Genomic DNA, 19,354 nt, shown 5'->3' with positions numbered 1-19,354 from the left:
ATCACTGAGGGAAGTCAGGACAGGAACTCAAGAAAGGAAGAACATGAAGACAGGAACTGAAGCAGAAGCCATGGAGGAACCCTGTTTACTAACTTGTTCTCCATGTCACGCTGCCTGCTTTCTTACAGATCTCAGGACCAACTACCCAGGGGTGGCACCACCCACAGTGGCCTGAGCCCTCCAAGCCCTCCCACATCAATCGTTAATGAAGAAAATACCTTATAGACTTGTCTACAGGCAGATCTGCTGGGGGCATTTTCTTGGTTATGGTTCCCTCTTCTCACATATCTCTAACTTGTGTCAAGTTGACCAAAAAAACAACCGGCACAACATCTAAAACTACAATTTTATGTGTTTTTTAATTATAACCCAATACTACAAGGCTATAATTATTTTTTACAGTGTCCCATTTTTTTTAAGTTAAGAGATAATATAAAGACTATAAATACATATATGTATTTATTTAACTTTATAAGCTTTATTATGAAAAATATTTTTAAATAAAATAAGTGTCATACATCAAAATTAACCAAACCCAAAGTCTATAAATCTCAGTAAACTTCAGTACATTTAGGACAGCTATTATGAAATTGTGGAGCTTGATGTTTTGTTTTGTTTTTGTTTTTGTTTTTCATTTCTGGTTACTTGGGTGAAGGGTCTGTCAATTTTCTGTATATTTCTCAAAGAGTGAGCTCTTATGTTTATTGATTCTTTGTATTCTTTTCATTGTTTCCACTTAATTGATTTCTGTTCTGATTTTATTATTTTTTACCATGGACTTGGTTTGGATTTAGTTTGTTCTTGTTTTACCAACTTTTGGAGTTGCATCATTAAGCCATTAATTTGTGCTGGTGAAAGCATATTGTCCTGGATTGTGCTTTTATGCTGGTGTCTAGGCATTGGAGATTAAGGTGACTGCAGTGATTCTGGATGTTCTTGTCTTTGTTGGGTGGGTGTTCAATTCCTTGGTTTCTGTTCCCCTTTCTGGATCTTAGAAAAGTATGGTGGCTGTGGGTTGCCTGGTAGACAGTACTTCTACAGGTCAGTGTGTGGCAGAGAGGAATAGGGATGGTCTAAGAGAGAAGACTGGGGGGTTGAGGGGATCCACCCCAAGAGGCAGGGTCCCCAGAAAGTTGGAAGTGTGGTGAGAGGAGGAATACCTGGATGTAGGCTGCAGTAGGACAAAGAATAATCCAGAGAGACAGGGACAAAGGGCTTTAGGACTCTAGGTCTGAGACAAGAGTCGGGGTCTCCAGTGCATGGAGTTGATTGGGAGGAGAGGCAGCTGCAAGCATGTTGTTACGGTGCTGTTGGTGATCCTGGAGAGATGGTAATGGAGGAGGGAGAGTAAAATCCCTCCCTCTGTCCAGCACTTTTATCATCAAGTGGAACCTCTAGTGCCAAAAATGGGTTACATATAGTTTAGTTCTTGGTCAAAGGGTTCCCAGGGAAACCCTTAAACAATCAGGCTATTGTACATATATATCTCATTGAACACAAAGAAGTTTAGCTGTTACGTAACTAGAGCCTCCACCCCTACAAACTACTGTTCTATGGTTCTATAAGTTACACTGCATGCTACCAAAAGAGAAAGGTAAACAACAGCCCAGCTCCAAACCCTGCAATTTATAACCGTGACCTACCTACATGTTACACTGGTGCAGTGGTGGGACAAACATCATGGGAGCAACTATAACTCTCTGATTGGATTTAAGGCCCACTCCATGAGATGCAAACCCTGACTTATACAGATTAGCTGGCCAAGAACCTGGGACTAGATAGGCCATGGGCCTAGGAGAAAACCAAATACTTTTCTTATGCTAAGGGAACATAGTAATAAAATGACTCCTAATGACATATATCGTTGCCTTGTTCAGCCAACACCAGAGAAACTTCCTCTTGCTGTAGATGGGAACTAACACAGAGACCCAAAACTGGACAGTGTGCAGAAAGTGAGAGATCTCAGTACTAAGCGGGATGTCTTCATCACACCTCTTCCCTCAGGGTTCAGGGACCTATGTGGAAGAAGAGGAGGAAAGATTGTAAGATTCAGGGGGGAAGGATAACATGAAGGAAACAGTGTCTCTGAGACACAACAGGACTGACATATGAGCTCAAAGGGACTGTTGTAACATTCACAGGGCTACACACTTTCAAGCCAGAGAGAGAGAGAGCTAAATGTTCACAGCTAACACCCAGAAATGAGAGAAAACATGCATCATTTGCCTTTCTGTGTCTGAATTACCTTACTCAGAATGATAGATAGATTCATTTACCTACAAGTTTTGTAAATTTGATCTTGAACAGATGAATAGTATTGCATTGTATAAACATACCACTCTTTTACTATTCATTCATCAGTTGATGGATATGTCTGCTGTAATGAGCAGGTATCTCTGTTATAAGAATCCTTTGGGTTAATGCCCAAGAGTGATATACTGGATCATGTGGTAGGTCTGTTTCTGGGTCTTTGATTACCTCCACACTGGTTTCCACGGTGGCCACAGCATTTGCACTCTTCCAGCAGTGGTAGTGTTCCACTTTCCTCTCATCATGCAAACCATTTGTCACGATGTATTTTTGAATTTCATCATCTATTTTTGAAACTTAGCCATTTAGACTAAAATAAGAGGAAATCTCAAGGTAGCTTTGATTTTCATTTCTCTGATTGGCTAAGAATGTAGAACTTTTTGATTGTTTGTTAATCTAACTTAGCCATTTATATTTCATCTTTTGAGAAATCTCTGTTTAGTTTCATGTCCCATTTTTAGTTGGGTTGTTTAGGTTTTTTTTAGTTCTTTGTATAGTCTAGCTTATCAGATGTAAATATTTTCTGCCATTCTATAGGCTGCCTCTTCAATTGAATGATTGTATCCTCTGCTGTGCAGAAGCCTTTTAGTTTCGTGAGATTCCATTTATTAATTGTTGGTCTTAATGTCTATGCTGTCCAGGTCCTGTTCAGAAGGCCCTTTCCTGTGCCAATGAGTTCAAGCATAATCCCTATTTTCTCCTTTCAGGTTTCAGGTCTTATGCTGATGTCTTTGATCCATATGGAGCTGAGTTTTGTGCAGGTTGAGGGTCTCCTGTAGCCAGTTTAAAGAACACCTGTCTTTGAAGATGCTGTTTTTTTCTTCTGTGTCTCTTTGTTAAAATTCCGATGGCTGAAGGAATGTGGGCTTATCTGTGAGTCCACAAGCTATCCCCTTGATCAATGATTTTGTTTTTATGCCAACACCATGATTCTTTTATTACTATAGTTCTGAAGTATAACTTGAAATCTAGAATGGTGATACCTCCAGCAGATTTTATTTTATTTTTCAGGATTGTTTTGACTGGGCTTATCATTTGTATTTCCATATGAAACACAAGATTGGTTTTTTTTTCATTTTCTGTAACTAGTTGTTTGGAATTTTGATTATACTAAATCTTTAGATTACTTTTTAGGATATTCATTTTCACAATATGAATCTTAGCAATTCATGAGCATAGGAGGTCTTTATATCTTCTGGTATCTTCAGTTTCTTGTTCATTGCCTTAAGATATTATTTGTTTTTAGGAAGGCTACTGATTTCTGTGTGTTGATTTTGTGTCCTGCTGCTGAATGTGTTTATCAGATGTTTGAAGTTTTCTGATGGAGTCTTTAGGGTCTTTGTATATAGAATCATATCATCTACAAATAGTGATATTTTAATTTATCCCTTTCCAAATGGATCTCCTTCACTTGTATTGTTGATCTAGCTAAGACTTCAAGTACTGTATTGAACAGGATGGGGAGAAGGGACATCTTTTTCTTGTTCCTGATTTTAGTGGAAACGCTTTGAGTTTTTCTCCATTTAGCAAGATGTTGGTTGTATTGTTGAGAGTGGAGTGTTGAAGTCAATGACTGTCACTGTGTTGTGTCAGTCTGTGGTTTTCATTTTAACAGTGTTTCTTTTTGAAATCAGGTGCCCCTGTGTTGGGTTAGTATATATTTACCACTATAATATCTTACTGATGTATTTTTTTTAGGAGTATGAAGTGTTGTTCTTCCCTCTCCCTTCTGACTAGTTTTGCTTTGAAGTTTATTTTGTTGATATTATAATATCTATGCCTGCTGTTTCTTAGTATAATCTGCTGGGATATGTTTTTCCATCCTTTACCCTAAGGTTGTGTCTTATCATTGACAATGAGTTATGTGTCTGAGTCTTTTAGTCTGGGTCTTTTTATTGAGGAATTTGGATCATTAATATTCAAAGTAATTGTTGAATAGTATGTATTAATTCCTGTTGTTTTATTGACTTAATAATGTTTTCATGGATCTCTTTTGATTGCTTGACCTGACATGCTCCCTTGGACATGTTCATACTTCTTTCAGATTGATATATTCCTTCTAGTGGCCTTTGTAGTATGTTCTTACTAGTCAAAATATTCCTCCTAGTAGCCTCTGTATTATGATATTACTAGTCATAAGTTCTTTTAATCTGTTTTCATCATGGAAAGTTTTCACTTCATCTAAATTTTAACAACCACGGTTGGCAGTTGTGGTCTTTCAGGACTTGGAATATGTCTTTCCAGATGTGTTCTGGATTCAAAGATTTCTGCCAGATAATCAGGTTTGTTCTCATAGGCCTGTTTTTATAAGTGACTTCATCTTTCTCTTGTCCACCTTTCAATGTCTTTTCTTCATTCAGTATTTCAATGTTTGTGATAGTTATAATGAAGAGTGTCTCCCAGATTTCATGTATTTCAACACTGGGTTCCCATTTGGTGCCTCTGTTTGGAGATGGTCTAGGTGGTCTAGCCTTACTGGAAGAAGTATGTCACAGGAGGTGTAGTTTCACCATGCTTCCAGTTAGTCCCCTCTGCTTCAGACTTTTGGTTACCTTCATTTCTGGCCACCATGCCTCCTTGCTGTGATGGGCTCTTAACCTTCTGAAATCAAGCCAAAATAAACTCTAAGAGTTTTTCATTTTCAGTATCATTTCAGTTCGATTTTCTTTAAAAATTCAAACTACTTTCATATTTTGGATTTACTTTTTTATTACATTCATCTCTTTGTCCTTATCTTTTTTGAGTTGTTGATCATAATTGTAATCATTCTTTTGAATTCTTTGAGAGTTCTTCCATACTTTGTAACAGGGTCATTATTATGGGATTTATATTTGGGGAAGGAGATGTATTATTTTGGTTTTTTATTTTTTTGGTTGTGTGTGGGGGGGTTATTATTGTTTTTATTTATGTGTTGAGATTTGTGTATCTGGAGTTAGTTTGTTGGTTGAGGTTTTTTTTGTTCAAATCACCTTTCTTCTTTCATTGGGGATATTTATAATGTTTATGGCAGAGTTGAGGTGTCAATTTCTTCTATTTGTCTAGTAGTTAGGGCTACATCCTTCTATCCCAGGTCTCTGTTTATCAGATATAGTCTGGCCCCTTAAGTGGTTTGGAAACAAGGATCTTGTAACAAGTTTTCCTGGTAATATAGACTGTTCCTGGGTCTCAAGACTGGATATGGTGACTCAAGACTGGATATGGCGACTGGAAGGTTCCAGTCAGGCAGCTGGCAGAAAGGAGGAAGTAGCCTGGGTCTTCTAGCCATATATGCTGGCCACAGAGTCCCATGTGGAGAGCAGGCTGAGAACGTAGAAGTCCCAAAGGGAGAGAGACAGGCCAGAGGAGATGAGAGCTCTGGCAGGCAGTCCTGGGCCTATCAGACTGGAGCGGGACTGTGAACCTGAGTGCAGGTAGCCTACCTGTGTCTCTGTGCCAAGTGGGCAGGCTAAAGGGTCCCAGGCTTAAGGTTCTGGTGAGTCCCAAAGAGAGACAAAGGGGCAGGAAGAGGTCATTGTCCTTGGCAAACAACCTTGGAGTAGTCAGAATGGAAGGTGACGTTGAAGGGAAGCTCGGTATCTCTGTGTCATATGGGCAGCGATATGATGGGATATCTTAAATGCATAGTCTCTGGCTTCTCCCAGCATTGGATTTATAGACTGGGGTGGGGGTGGGCACTCAGAAACCTGCACTTTCTCAAGCACCCCAGAAGTGTAATGTACTATATTTGATAGAAAATACTGCCCTTGATGAAAGTTCTTTATTACATTGTGATTTTATATTGGTTAACCTAATTTTTAAATATTCCTTTAAAAACCTTGATTATAGGGCTCAGTGAGTGACTTGCCACCAAGCCTGATGGCCTGACTTTGTTCCCCAGACCCATGTGGTACAAAGAGAGAACTGCAGGTTGTCCTCAGACCTTCATACTCACATGCACATACAATCAATCAATCCATCAATGTAATTAAAATATTTAAAAATAAAAATCTTGCTGATTACAGAAACAGAAGATCTGTGGAAGCTTAACCCTGCAGCATCACATGCTGGAGCCTATTCAGCGGATCCCTCGCTATGAGATGCTCCTTAAGGACTACCTGAAGAAGCTGTCCCCTGACTCCCCAGACTGGAATGATGCGAAAAGTAAATGGTTTTATTCTCCCTCAACAGCAGCAGAATGATATAGCCAGACAGCCCTTTGGTTCCAATGAAGTGTTTTACATCATCACACTGGACATCATTGTCAGCACCTTAATGAAACAAGCCACTTTAAGTCAGGATCACAATGGCTTAGAGAAATGCAGTTGTGCTTCCCATTCTGGATGCATGTCAATCACTAACTGTGAGATCTAAAACCATAGGCTTAGAGGTGTTTGGAGTAGTGATGTAGTTACCTTCTCATAGGTGCTGCTGGTGCCTACCAAGAAAGCAAAGAAGACAATTACTGTGTAAATATAACTGTTAGCCTTACTCCCTGAGACACACAGGACGTGAGGTGCTTTATTGTCTAGTAACATTTTCCTCCAAAAGACCTTTATTCCAATTGTGTTGGTCATTTTAATTATTTCACTAGATTAGAATGAAGAATTTTTAAGACTAATTAGTGAGTTTCATTAATTCTTTAGCTTCTCATACAGTTTTAAAGTTTTGTGATATTAGAGATTAAGCTCAGAGATTTGTGTATCACATTCTCATATGTACATGGTGCACCATATGTAGTGGCTTTAAATCTCAGTGCTCCAGAGGCAGAGGCAGGTGGATCTGTGAGTTCCAGGCCAGCCAGGGCTAAATAATGAGGCCCTGTCTAACTAAACCAACCAAACAAACAAAAAGCCATGTTTTACCTCCATTCTAGTATGTTTTTTTTAAACCTCTAAAAAATTAAAGGAATGAGTAAAAATTAAGAAATAGTCATGGTTCAATATTTGGACAGTGCTAATAATACAGTATAGTCCTCCTGCATGTTTTTGACTTTTTTCTTAAGCCAGTGTTATTCTGAGGTGAGGATCCAAGTCCCATCTAGAGCACAGGCCATCTCTAGTGTATTTTCCCACTGACTTAGTGACCACAGAAACGTCTCTCACTCTTTGCTCCTTCTGAAGTTTGTATAGTTTGACTTGTGATAGTTCCTGGCCTGATACTTATGGGGCCACGCTCTTATTTTCCCCCATGAGTACTGGGTGTTAGTGCCGAGCTTCTGGTGAACTGGAAGTACGTCTTACAGCTCTTCCTTCACTTCTCTTGGCAGTTGCCCCAGCCTTTGCCATTTTGTTTTACTCCATCCTGGATTTTGTATGTCACACACAGAGCTGCCTGTACTCACATGGTCCCAAACATGTAAAAATGCTCTTTTTCTTTTTAAGTGACCGTATCCTCTTTCCCTGCCTTACGAAGAGTCACATTTAGAAAGACAAGGGGATCTTCAGAGTCCAACCTATAAATCAGCCAGGTCACAGTACATGGAACACATCATCTGCTCAGAGCATCAGGATGCAGACAAACCCCTCAAGTCAGATCCTGCCGTAAGGACATTGCCTCCCTCACTCCTCCTTACCATTAAGTGCAGGACTCGATGCGGCAAAGCCACAAAGGGATTGGAAGCTGTATTTATAGCTCCAGCCACACAGGCTGGGGACACTTTGAAATGAAAACAAAAATTGTTAACTCTCCACTTTTGAAATACTGGCATTATCCCTCCCTAAGATATTGTTAGAGAATATTGTTACAGAAATACTGGGGAAAGAGGGGAACATAGCTTGGTAGTGGCATGTCGCTTGCAACCAGGTTACCTCAGTGAAGACTCACTCCAGGGCAGCCACGCTATGGCCAGCCTGGCAGACTTTCTGCAAACGTTCTTCATGTTCTTTCCGCTTGCTGTTCGTTTCCATTGCAGTTTTGTTCTTGGTGCTATCCTTGTCTGGTTCAAAAATACTGAGGGTTAATTCTTCATATTGCTTCTTGACAGTCAGGAGTGTGCACCCAGATGAGTGGTTTTTCGGTTCCTCTGTGGGTTGTCATCTGGCTCCCCAGCTTTCCAGCTCCAGAAGCAGAAAATACACTGAGCCAAGCCAGGCTCATTCTCAGTAGGACTGTGGATGGGTCCATCCTCAGCCATTCTCCCCAGGGTTCAGGCCAGCCCTCTAGAAAGGGGCATTTCTTATAGAGAGATGTGATGATCCTTGTGTGGAGCTGCCCATCCATGGCCACCAGGACATGCCAAGTGCATAATTCAAATCCTGTGTACAGCACTGCTTTAACATTCTATATCTAAAGATTCGTTTTTTTGTTATTAAGAAGTTTTCTCTTCATTTTACATACCAACCACAGACCCCCCCCTTCCTCCTCCCACGCTGACCCCCAGCCTTTTCCCCCAACCCACCTCCAATTTCTACCTCCTCCAAGGCAAGACCTCCCGTGGGGAGTCAGCAGAGCCTAGTCCATTCAGTTGAGGTAGGTCCAAGCCCCTCACCCTGCACCAAGGCCGTGTAAGGTGTCCCACCATAAGTACTGGGCTCCAAAAAGCCCTCTCATGTACCAGGAACAAATCCTGATCCCACTGCAAGGGGGCCCCTTAAGCAAGTCAAGCTACACAACTGTCTCGCTTATGGAGAGGGCCTAGTCTAGTCTCATCAAGGCTCCACAGTTATTGGTCCACAGTTCATGAGTTTCTACTAGTTTGGTTTGGTTGTCTCTGTACATTTCCCCATCATGATCTTGATGCCCCTTGCCCATAAAATCCCTCTTCTCTCTCTTCAACTGGACTCCTGGAGCTGGGCCTGGTGCTTGGCTGTGGATCTGTGCATCTGCTTCCATCAGTTACTGGATGATGACAGTTAGGGTATTCACTGATCTGATTACCGGAGTAGGCCAGTTCAGGCACCCTCTCCACTATTTCTAGTAGTCTTAAGGTGGAGTCATCCTTGTAGATTCGTGGGAACTTCCCTAGCACCCTGTTTTTCCCTATCCCCATTGATGTCTCCCTCTATCATGGTATCTCTTTCATTGCTCTCCCACTCTGTCCCTGTTCCCTTATATTCTCATCCCCCATCTCCTACCCTTATTTCTCTGTTAAGTTTCTGTCTGGCAGACCTGTCTATTGGTGAGAGTGGGGTGAAGTCTCCCACTACTAGTGTATGGGATTTGATATGTGATTTAAGCTTTATTAATTTTTTTTTTACAAATGTGGATGCCCTTGTATTTGGGGCATAAATGTTCAGAATTGAGACTTCATCTTGGTGGGTTTTTCCTGTGATGAATATGTAATGTCCTTCCCAATCTCTTTTGATTGATTTTAGTTTGAAGTTCATTTTGTTAGATATCAGGATAACTACACCAGCATGCTTCTTGAGTCCATTTGATTGGAAAGTCTTTTCCCAGCATTTTATTCTGAGGTAGTGTCTATCTTTGAAGTTGAGGTGTGTTTCTTGTATGCAGCAGAAGGACTGATCCTGTTTTCATATCCATTCTGTTAGCTTGTGTCTTTTTGTAGGCAAATTGAGTCCATTGATATAGCACAAATTGTTAGAAGGTCTTCTTAATAAAAAACAAACCCAGAACTAGGTATTGGGGTGAACACTGAAAGGTCAGAGAAACAGAACCAACCACAACTAACCTCGCCTCGCCAATTCCTCAGCTGATTTCATTTCCTCAAACTGGAAGCCTCTGTGTCCTCATCCGAATGGATCTCAGCAGAACTGCTGCTCAAAATCCTAAAAGCTTAACCAGACTCTAGTTCCTGGTCCTCACACCTTATATACCTTTCTGCTTCCTGCCATCACTTCCTGGGATTAAAGGCATGTGTCACCATGCCTGGCTGTTTCCAGTGTGGCTTTGAACTCAGAGATCCAGACAGATTTCTGCTTCCAGAATGCTAGGATTAAAGGTATGTGTGTGCCACCATTTTCCAGCCTCTATATCTAGTGGCTGTTCTGTTCTCTGACCCCAGATAAGTTTATTAGGGTGCACAATATATTGGGGAACACAATATCACCACACATTGATATTAATCAATATTAATGGCCAGTGATTGTTAATTCCTGTTATTTCTTGGTGGCAGTGTTGTGTGTTTCCCTTCTTTGGTATTTGTTGGTGTGGGATTATCTATTGCCTGTGTTTTCACGGGTGTATCTAACTTCCTTAGGTTGGAATTTTCCTTCTAGTGCTTTCTGTAAGGCTGGATTTGTGGATAGGTATATTTAAAATCTGGTTCTATCATGAAATATTTTGTTTACTCCATCTATGGCAGTTGAGAGTTTTGCTGGGTATAATAGTGTGGGTTGGCATCCATGGTCTCTTAGTGTCTGCATAAAATCTGTCTAGGACCTTCTGGCTTTCAGAGTCTCCATTGAGAAGTCAGGTGTTATTCTTATAGATCTGCCTTTATATGTTACTTGGCCTTTTTCCTTTGCAGCTCTTAATATTTTTTCTTTGTTCTGTATGTTTACTGGTTTGATTATTATGTGGCAAGGGGACTTTTTTTTTGGGGGGGGGTCCATTCTATTTGGTGTTCTGTAAGCTTCTTGTATCTTCATAGGCATTTTTGTCTTTAGGTTGGGAAAGTTTTCTTCTATGACTTTGTTGAATACATTCTCTGTGTCTTTGAGTTCGAGTTCTTCTTCTTCTTCTTCTTCTTCTTCTTCTTCTTCTTCTTCTTCTTCTTCTTCTTCTATCCCTATTATTCTTAGGTTTGGTCTTTTCATGGTGTCCCAAATTTCCTGGACATTTTGTGTTATGACTTTTTTGGCTTTAATGTTTTCTTTGACTGATGAATCTATTTCCTCTATTGTATCCTCTACACTAGATAGTCTCTCTTCCATCTCTTGCATTCTGTTGGTTATGCTTACATTTGTAGTTTCTGTTCATTTACTCATATTTTCTGTTTCCAGCATTCCCTTAGTTTGTGTCTTCTTCATTGCCTCTATTTCAGTTTTCAAGTCTTAAATTGTTTCCTTCACTTGTTTGATTGCTTTTTCTTAGTTTTCTTGGCTTTTTAAAAGGGATTTATTGATTTCTTCCAATTTTTGTTTCTCTTTTCCTTGATTTCTTTAAGGGAATTTTTAATTTCCCCTTTAAAGGTCTCTATCATCTTCTTAAGTCATTTTTAAAGTCAGTTTCTTCTGCATTGGGATGTTCAGTCTCACAGATGTAGAACCACTAGCTTCTGGTGGTACCATATTGCTCTGTATGTTGTTGAATTTTTTTTTTTTTGCACTGGTCTACCTATTTCTTTTTCCACTCCATGCAAATGATGTCTTGTCTGAGGGAGCCTTTTTTAGTCCAATCAGCAGTCTTGGTCCAATGGGAGCTCTTAATCTAATCGGAGCTCTTGGTCTTATTGGACCTGGTGGAGTCTGTGTCTCAGAAAGCAGCTGTGGTCTCAGGGAATGGTTGGGCTTGTAGGGTGGAGTAGGGCTTGTAGGTTACAGGGTCCAGTGGGGGATGGTGGTAGTCTCTGGCCTGCCTGCAGGAGTCTTGCCTGTTGGCCTGCAACTGGGGCTGCAATGGTAGGGATATAGGGGCATAGTTTGTGCTCCTGGGCACACCACACTCCACCCTTTCCTTTCCCTCCCAGCACTGTCAGGCTGTAAAGCCCTCAGACTCTAACCAAATCAGACTGTTGTGCTTTCCAAAGAAAGCTGTTTATGTTTAGTAGGCAAACTGTAGTATCAGAAGTTTGAGTCATATGATCTAGGACCAAGTCACATCACTTCCTTATTTCTATCATGGGGCAAAAGGAAATGAAAGAACTCACCAACTAGTAGACAAGTTCCTCAGGAGCTACTTTCCAAAATGTACTGTGTATTCCTTTGTTACTAGTACTAAACTTTACATACAGCAATGTTTCCTACATATATCTATGATACAGTTTAATTTTTAAATTAGAAATTAATACTATATAATAAAATAGAATAATTTTAATTGTGTGCTATATAAAATTTATACTTAGGAATTTTTTTTTTTACTGGAAATTTCTATTTGCTATTTTTGAGCCACAACAAATGGACTGATGGTGTGGGACTGCTGTTTATATGAAATTACTACTGGCAAAGTGCTTCAAACCTGGTCGTGCATACTGTAAATGCAAGTTCATTTCTAAGGCCTATTATATACTAAATTACATATATCATTTTGGAAGTAAATATCCTGTAATTGGAGATAAATTGCTAACAAATAACTTGTGGAAACCGTATACTAGAGATTTTCATCGTCTTTGATCTCTGTGTTTCTGTATAGGATGGACAAAACATTTATTTACTTTTCTTTTTCCCATTTAGAATCACTTGAAATTATATCTACAGCAGCAAGCCATTCTAATAGTGCAATAAGGAAAATGGTAAGTGGCTTTCAGAGGACCTGGGAACCTTCTGGTTAAACAGCAGTCAGCAATATAAACTCTGACTGTTATAGATTTTTGACCAAAATGAACAGATAAAGGTGAGCAGAAAAGAATGTTTACCAACTTTCTAATCCATTCCCCTCTTTTTTTTAGGATTCACTTTATTAATACATTTTATACCAAAATGTAAACTTACTCTCAATATATTAAATTACATAGATTTTAGTTAAATTTAAATTACCTTATATTTGATCTTGCTGTGTTTTGTTTTAATTTCCCAGGAGAACCTGAAGAAACTCTTAGAGATTTATGAGATGTTGGGAGAAGAAGAAGACATTGTAAATCCCTCAAATGAACTAATAAAAGAAGGACAAATCCTTAAACTAGCAGCTCGGAACACATCAGCACAAGAACGCTACCTCTTCTTAGTAAGTTCGATAGCGTCAGCCAGTTGCACACCAGCAGTTCCCTGAAATTCCTGTACATGAAGTGACATAGTTGCTTAGTTCCACAGTGATTACATCACACCTGCTTTAGTCCACATTGGTGGGATTTTCCGTGAGAGTATCTTAAGAACTGTGATGAGTATTTCTCTTATACTTGTGAGCTGATCAACTGCAGGTAATGCATACTGGAGACAAGGTAGCCTTCCCATGACTGTAGCCCATAGTGGACACGTGAGCATGATTCCATTTCTGAAATCCTCCTTTGCTTGATTTTGGTTTTATCTTTCCTTTTGTTCTTATAGGCTGATGGGTATTATTATATCGTGTTTAACCATTTTGTTGCCAAACTATTTCCTGTGACAATTGTCCCCCTATCCCTCCACAGTCACCAATCTAAACTATCTAGAGAAGAAAGTGAATGTGCTCCTGTCCTGGGCACAGTCAGCTTCTGTCCCTTCCTTAGCATTCTGAGAAGGATAGTTCATCTAGGACTTACTCAAATGGGGAGATACAATGACAAATTACCTTGTTCAGTTTCTGTCCACATTACCTTTATTCTTTGTTACTAAGATGAACTCTGTTTCTCTCTATGCCTAAAAAGATGAAACAGGTCATAAAAATGGCTAACAGATAATAAACTAACATTGAATAATAACTCAGCAAATGTTATATATTGTGATTATTGTTGAGATAAGTTTGTAATGAGCCTGTCTAGTGGCTCATTTTCTTACTGCCAAGCATCATTTTAGCATCTATAAAGAGTTGTCTTCAAGACCTGAGAAATTCTACATTATTTCCATCTTTCTTTGAAAAAAAAATTATAGGGATTAATTGTCATAGGAGGAATTTTTAATATCCCACAGTGTTTTTAATGTTTTATTATATATATTTATTTGTGTAGGAATATTTGTATGTGAGTATGTGTGAATATGTTCGTGTCTGAGTGTGCAAGTGAGTGTGTGGGTGAGTGTGTGTGAGTGATTGAGTGTCTAGATGAGTGTGTAGGAGGTGAGTGTGGGAGAGTGAGAGTATTGGGGGTGAGTGTGTGAGTGAGTGTGGGGTGAGTGGGTGTGTGTGTGGGGTGAGTGTGTAGGCCAAGTGGATGAGTGTGTATGAGGGTGAGTGAGTGGTTATGTGTGGAGTGAGTGTGTGGGCATGAGTGGGTGAATGAATGTGTGGGGTGAATGTGTGGGGGTTAGTGTGTGAGTGTGTGGGGTGAGTGGGTGAGTGAGTATGTGGGTGAGTGTAGGGGTGAAGGAGGGTGAGGTGAGTGTGCATACATGTATGTGTGTGTGTACCCACACCATGGTATGTGCAAAGGTTAGAGAATTGCGTACAGGAGCAGTTCTCTCCTTCTACCCTGGGGGTTCTGGGGCTGAAGCTCAGGGTGTCAGGCTTCTTTACCTGCTGAGCCATCTCAGCAGACTCACAGTTTTTGTTTTTCTCTTTTTTTAAAGAACATTTTGTTACCACACTACCCAACTATTTGAATTCTAAGATTGTTAGCTCAAAAACTTAAAAAAACAGATATCCACACAAAGCAAAGTATGGTATATTCTAAGCAATGAAATGGTTCTGTCAACAAAGGATAAATTCATGACTTCTTTAATTAACCTATTGCATCTATTTAGGGTTGCTTGTATATCCATGTGTTTAGGATTGACCTTTGGGGATTGGCTAACCCATCAGGGAGCTTGTCCCTAAAGAAAACTGATTTTCTGTCTCTCAGCAGCTGTTGATGGTCAGGAGCTCTTCATCAAGGGGTGGAACCTTGTAAAATTTCTCCTATCCACATTGGCACATAAACTGACTTTGTCATTATGCAAGTCTTGTTTAAGTAACCATATTGTTGAGACTTCGTGGGTGTAGCTTCCTGTAAAGACATTATCTAATAGCAGGCCTCCTGGTCCTTTGCCTCTTACAATCTTTCCTGCATCTCTTCCACAATGTCCTCTGTGGCTTGGGTGAGAGGTGATGGTGTAAATGTATCTGTTGGCCTTGAGCACCCCACAGACCCTTATTCTCTATATTTTGAGGAGTTGTGGATCTCTGTAATAGACAACATCTGTTGAAAAAAAGAAACTTCTTTGATAAGGGGCAAGAGCCACATTTATTTGTGGGTATAAAGCTAATTGTTTAGTATGCACTTAGAAATTATATTGTTTAGGAAAATGACAGTAGTAGAGTCTTCTAGGGACTATGACCTCTCCAGCTACAAGTAGTTGGCTAGGTTCACAGTTCCAAGTATAAATTCTCTCCTATCAAGTGGGTCTTGAGTCCAGTTAGACAGTTGTTGGCTACCTCCAAGATAAAAATACCACTATTACAGTATTGGAGATACTTTTCTGGGCCAGTCACTCAATAATAATTTTAGATATTGTCCAAATTCACTATAAAAACTCATTTCTGTTAAGCAGAAGTACTTTGTTTTTCCTAGGTTATAGTTTTATACGTAGCAAAATAGGAAACAAAAGCATACCAGGGTTCCAAGTTCTATTTAGAAGTCCATTACAAAATGTAGGTTTCATTATTGTTCAGGTGAGACTATGATTGCCATTGAAAACACTGATCCCAAGAGGAGGAACCATGTACCATGGAGAGAAGCAACGGAGAAGCTCCTAGTACCAGTGAAGAGGCAGAGAGGACAAGCATCAAAAATGGGCAAGAGCCCTAGTAGTTCACAAGGGAAAGAAGAAGGACCCAGTAAATGGCTTAAAATCTCTGGTTTGAGCAATTTCAGTGGGATCTGAAGCACAGGGTTCACTATTCAGTACCTGGTCCTCAGGTGATGAGGGTAAGGGATGATAGTGCAGGTAAATAAACAGTATTTGAAAATTGCCTTCTTGTCTAGTAGGCTAAATGGGAAGGCAGATTCACATTTAGCAGTGGACTGAGTGATCCTTTAGTGTCAGTAAGTTGTGAAGATGTCAAATCATCAAATATATGGAATAGAAAGAACTGCTTATGCTGGACAGAATTCTCAGCATCAGCGTCTGCCTGCTTGTACATGTTGATTGTGGATCTTAGTCCTTCCTCCCACCTTGGCCCCTTTTACTATCTTGGTTTCTGTGGATACCCCAGGTTATATACTCACATCTGAAGATTCAGGTCTAGAATCCACACAAGTGTTAAAACGTGACATTTGCCTTGCTGGATCTAGGCCACTTAACCCAGTATAATATATTCTATTTCCATTCATTACTTGCAGATTTCTTTATTTCATTTTCTCTTTACAGCTGAATAGAATTCCACTATGTATATGTACCATATTCCCATCATCCCTTCATCACCTGGAGGACAGATAGGTTGTTGCCTAGCTATTGTGGATAGAGTAAAACTTATCTATGGAATAAAATGTTGATTCTTTTGGATATATGACAGAGTGGGGAGCCAGGGCCTGTGGTCAGTCTTCTTTTGGACATATGACAAAGAGTGGAGAGCCAGGGCCTGTGGTCAGTGTTTTCACACTGAAAAGACTTTCAACCAATAGTGGCTGCACAGGTTGTAGTCCCAACAGTAATGAAGGAGGGTTTCTCTCTGTACATGCTTTCCAGCACTTGTTTTCTTGATCTTGCCTGGAGTAAGGTGGAGTCCCTAATTTTAAGGAGTAAAACACTGTTTACGGTATTTCTTCTTTTCAGGACTCTGTTTAAATCCATAACCCATTTTTAAGTTGGGTCACTCATTTTCTTTACCTTCATTTTTGAGTTCTTTCTGTAGTATGAATACCAATCGTTTATCAGATGTGTAGCTGGCAAAGAGTCTCTTCCACTCTATGGGCTTCCTTTTAACTCAACTGTGCCCTTTGATGCACAGAAGTTTGTAAGCTTGATGAGGTCCCATTTGTCAACTCTTGGCCTTACTTCCTGAACTAAAGAAGTCCTGTGCAGACTGTCTTTGTTTTCGTCTACAGTCTCACTGACTCGGGTTCACATTGAGGTCTTTTGATTTTTGTGCAGGGTGATAGACATGGGTCTGATTGCATTCTTCTGTGTCAACATCTACTTTTTCCAGCATCCCTTGTTGAAGATGCTATCTTTTCTTCACTGAGTTTCTGACATCTTTGTCCAATGACTGTAGATATATATGCTCAAATTTGGGTATTCTATTTTGTTCACTTTGTCTATATGCCTGTTTCCTACCAGTACTATATTGGTTTTATTACTATAGCTCTGTAACATATCTTGAAATTGGGATTTCAAGCTATATGAGGTCTTTTGTGGTCCCATATGAATTTTAGAATTTAGTTTCTATTTCTGTGAAGAATGACATGGGGAATCTGTGGATTGTTTTTGGTTGAATGGTCATTTTCAAAATTCTACCAGTCCATGAGCATGGGAGGTCTTTCCATTTTCTAGTATTTTCTCAATCTCTTTCTTTAGAGATTAAAGGGGTTTTGTTTTGTTTTGGGGTGTGTGTGTGTGTGTGTGTGTGTGTGTGTGTGTGTGTGTGTGTGTTTCTTTTATCTTTTTAATTAGGTTTATTCCTAGTTTTTTGAGACTATTTTGAATGTTGATGTGTTCCTGGTCTCTTTCTCAGTAGAGGATGCTATAAAAAGTACCTTAGAGCAAGGACAGCAAACTACTCCACCATGGTTCTGCCTATAAAGCTAGACAAGGACCCTGGAGGTTTTCTTTACCAGGTTATTCCCCTATCAGAACCTACCCCAGCTCCACCAGTCCCCAGCAAGAAGTTAGCCAATCTGGCCAGTTATGTGACTTTCCTTGAAACCTGATAGCTCATTCTGAGTTCAAGATCCACTTCAGAATCCTGTACACTGACAAATTTAAAGTTTTCATTTTTAATTTACTGATGGAGTAAGCAACTCCAGTTTCTTTACTGAGTTTGTAACTTTAAAAATGTGTATAATATAAAATTGTATTATGTCCTTAAACATTATGCTGAATAGTTATTAAAACAAGTCTCCTGTACTTCTTAACACTTCTGTTGGATTCCATCAGCACTGCAATTTATATTTACTAGTGATTTTTAACATAAGCTCTCCTACTTTGTGTAAAAGAGAGGTTGCTACTACACACACCACACTCCCATCCACACTACTGGCTTCAGTTTAAAGAAGATTATCCCCAGGGTCAGTGTGACCTATGGGACTGTGACTAACACTTCAGAAAATATGCTGTCTTTTCTTCTGTCCTCAAAAGAGTCACTAATTTAGAATGCAGAAAGATATCTCAGGAACAAATAGAGTGGTTTTTGGTTTTTAAAAAAGCTTCTTGATATTTCATGCACATAGTATATTTTGATTGCATTCAATCCCTATTACCCTTTCTTAACATACTCCTATTAAAATGAACCCCTCCTTCTCAGCAACATGCTCGCTCTCTCATTTTTTTCTTTTTTGTGACCTAATGACTTTGATTAGGATTGCTTAGATAAGTATGAGTAGGGAGTTATATACCTGAGTATAGAATACTATACAACTGAAGAAAATGACTCCCCTTTCCCCAGGGACAATGAGGTTTGTAGCAGGTACCGTCTTTGTGCAGGTCTTATGCAGGTATCCAGAGCTTCTATGAGTTCGAATGTGGCAGGTTGTGTCCAGAAGACGAGGTTTTACAGAACTTACACACTCTTCGGTCCTCTGTCTCTTACATATACTTTTCTCCCTCTTTTGTTGTATTCTCTGGGCCTTGACGTCAGAGAGAGATGCAGATGTCTCTTTACAGTTGACCTCTCAACAGTCACTTATTTTCAGCACCTTGAACGGGCATGAATCTCTGCATTTACTGCAAAGAGAAGCGCCTCTAATCAGGGCTGAAAGTAGCCTTTGTTTATGTCTACAAACATAAATAATTACCAAGCACCTTTACAACATATCCAGTTAACAACACAACAGTAGTAAGTTCCGCATGGGTTTTTTGACAGATTTTCCTCTTATAGAATCCAAATCCAATCAGGAAGCATTTGATTACCCCCATATCAGTCCTGCCACTGTTGGCATAGTAGGCACATCTTATCTAACAGGTCGGTGTTGTAGCTCACATGGTCCACATGGAGATGAGGCATTGATGACTTCTGTCCTCAGCAACACACATAGCACCTTCCAGTACTATAGAAGCGCTAGTTGAGGAAGAAGCTTCCAGATAAGTGTTCAACTTCTCTACACCTTGCATCCAGAATATTTGATGTATTCAGCAACAGGGTCTCACCACGTAAGTTCTAATGTGCAACCAAGAGCAGTGGCAATAGCATTTGTTGATGCTCCTTTTTTTCCTGATAGTTTGAATCGCAATGGAAAGTATAC

The 19,354-nt window shown here is 39.7% G+C and overlaps 1 protein-coding gene across 1 annotated transcript in view; it reads left to right on the top strand.

Moving 5' to 3' along the window:
- The window catches only part of Fgd4 (FYVE, RhoGEF and PH domain containing 4), a 129,625-nt gene that overhangs the window by 80,428 nt on the left and 29,843 nt on the right, over positions 1-19,354 (top strand). Inside the window, exons 6-8 of the mRNA XM_059277045.1 lie at positions 6,312-6,450; positions 12,582-12,640; positions 12,925-13,071. Of these exons, the coding sequence (XP_059133028.1) occupies positions 6,312-6,450; positions 12,582-12,640; positions 12,925-13,071 (345 nt within the window). The remainder of the gene's footprint in view (positions 1-6,311; positions 6,451-12,581; positions 12,641-12,924; positions 13,072-19,354) is intronic.

This window comes from Peromyscus eremicus, chromosome 12 (assembly GCF_949786415.1).
Source record: "Peromyscus eremicus chromosome 12, PerEre_H2_v1, whole genome shotgun sequence".
NCBI lineage: Eukaryota > Metazoa > Chordata > Mammalia > Rodentia > Cricetidae > Peromyscus > Peromyscus eremicus.
This window is presented reverse-complemented; position numbering and strand designations above follow the sequence as displayed.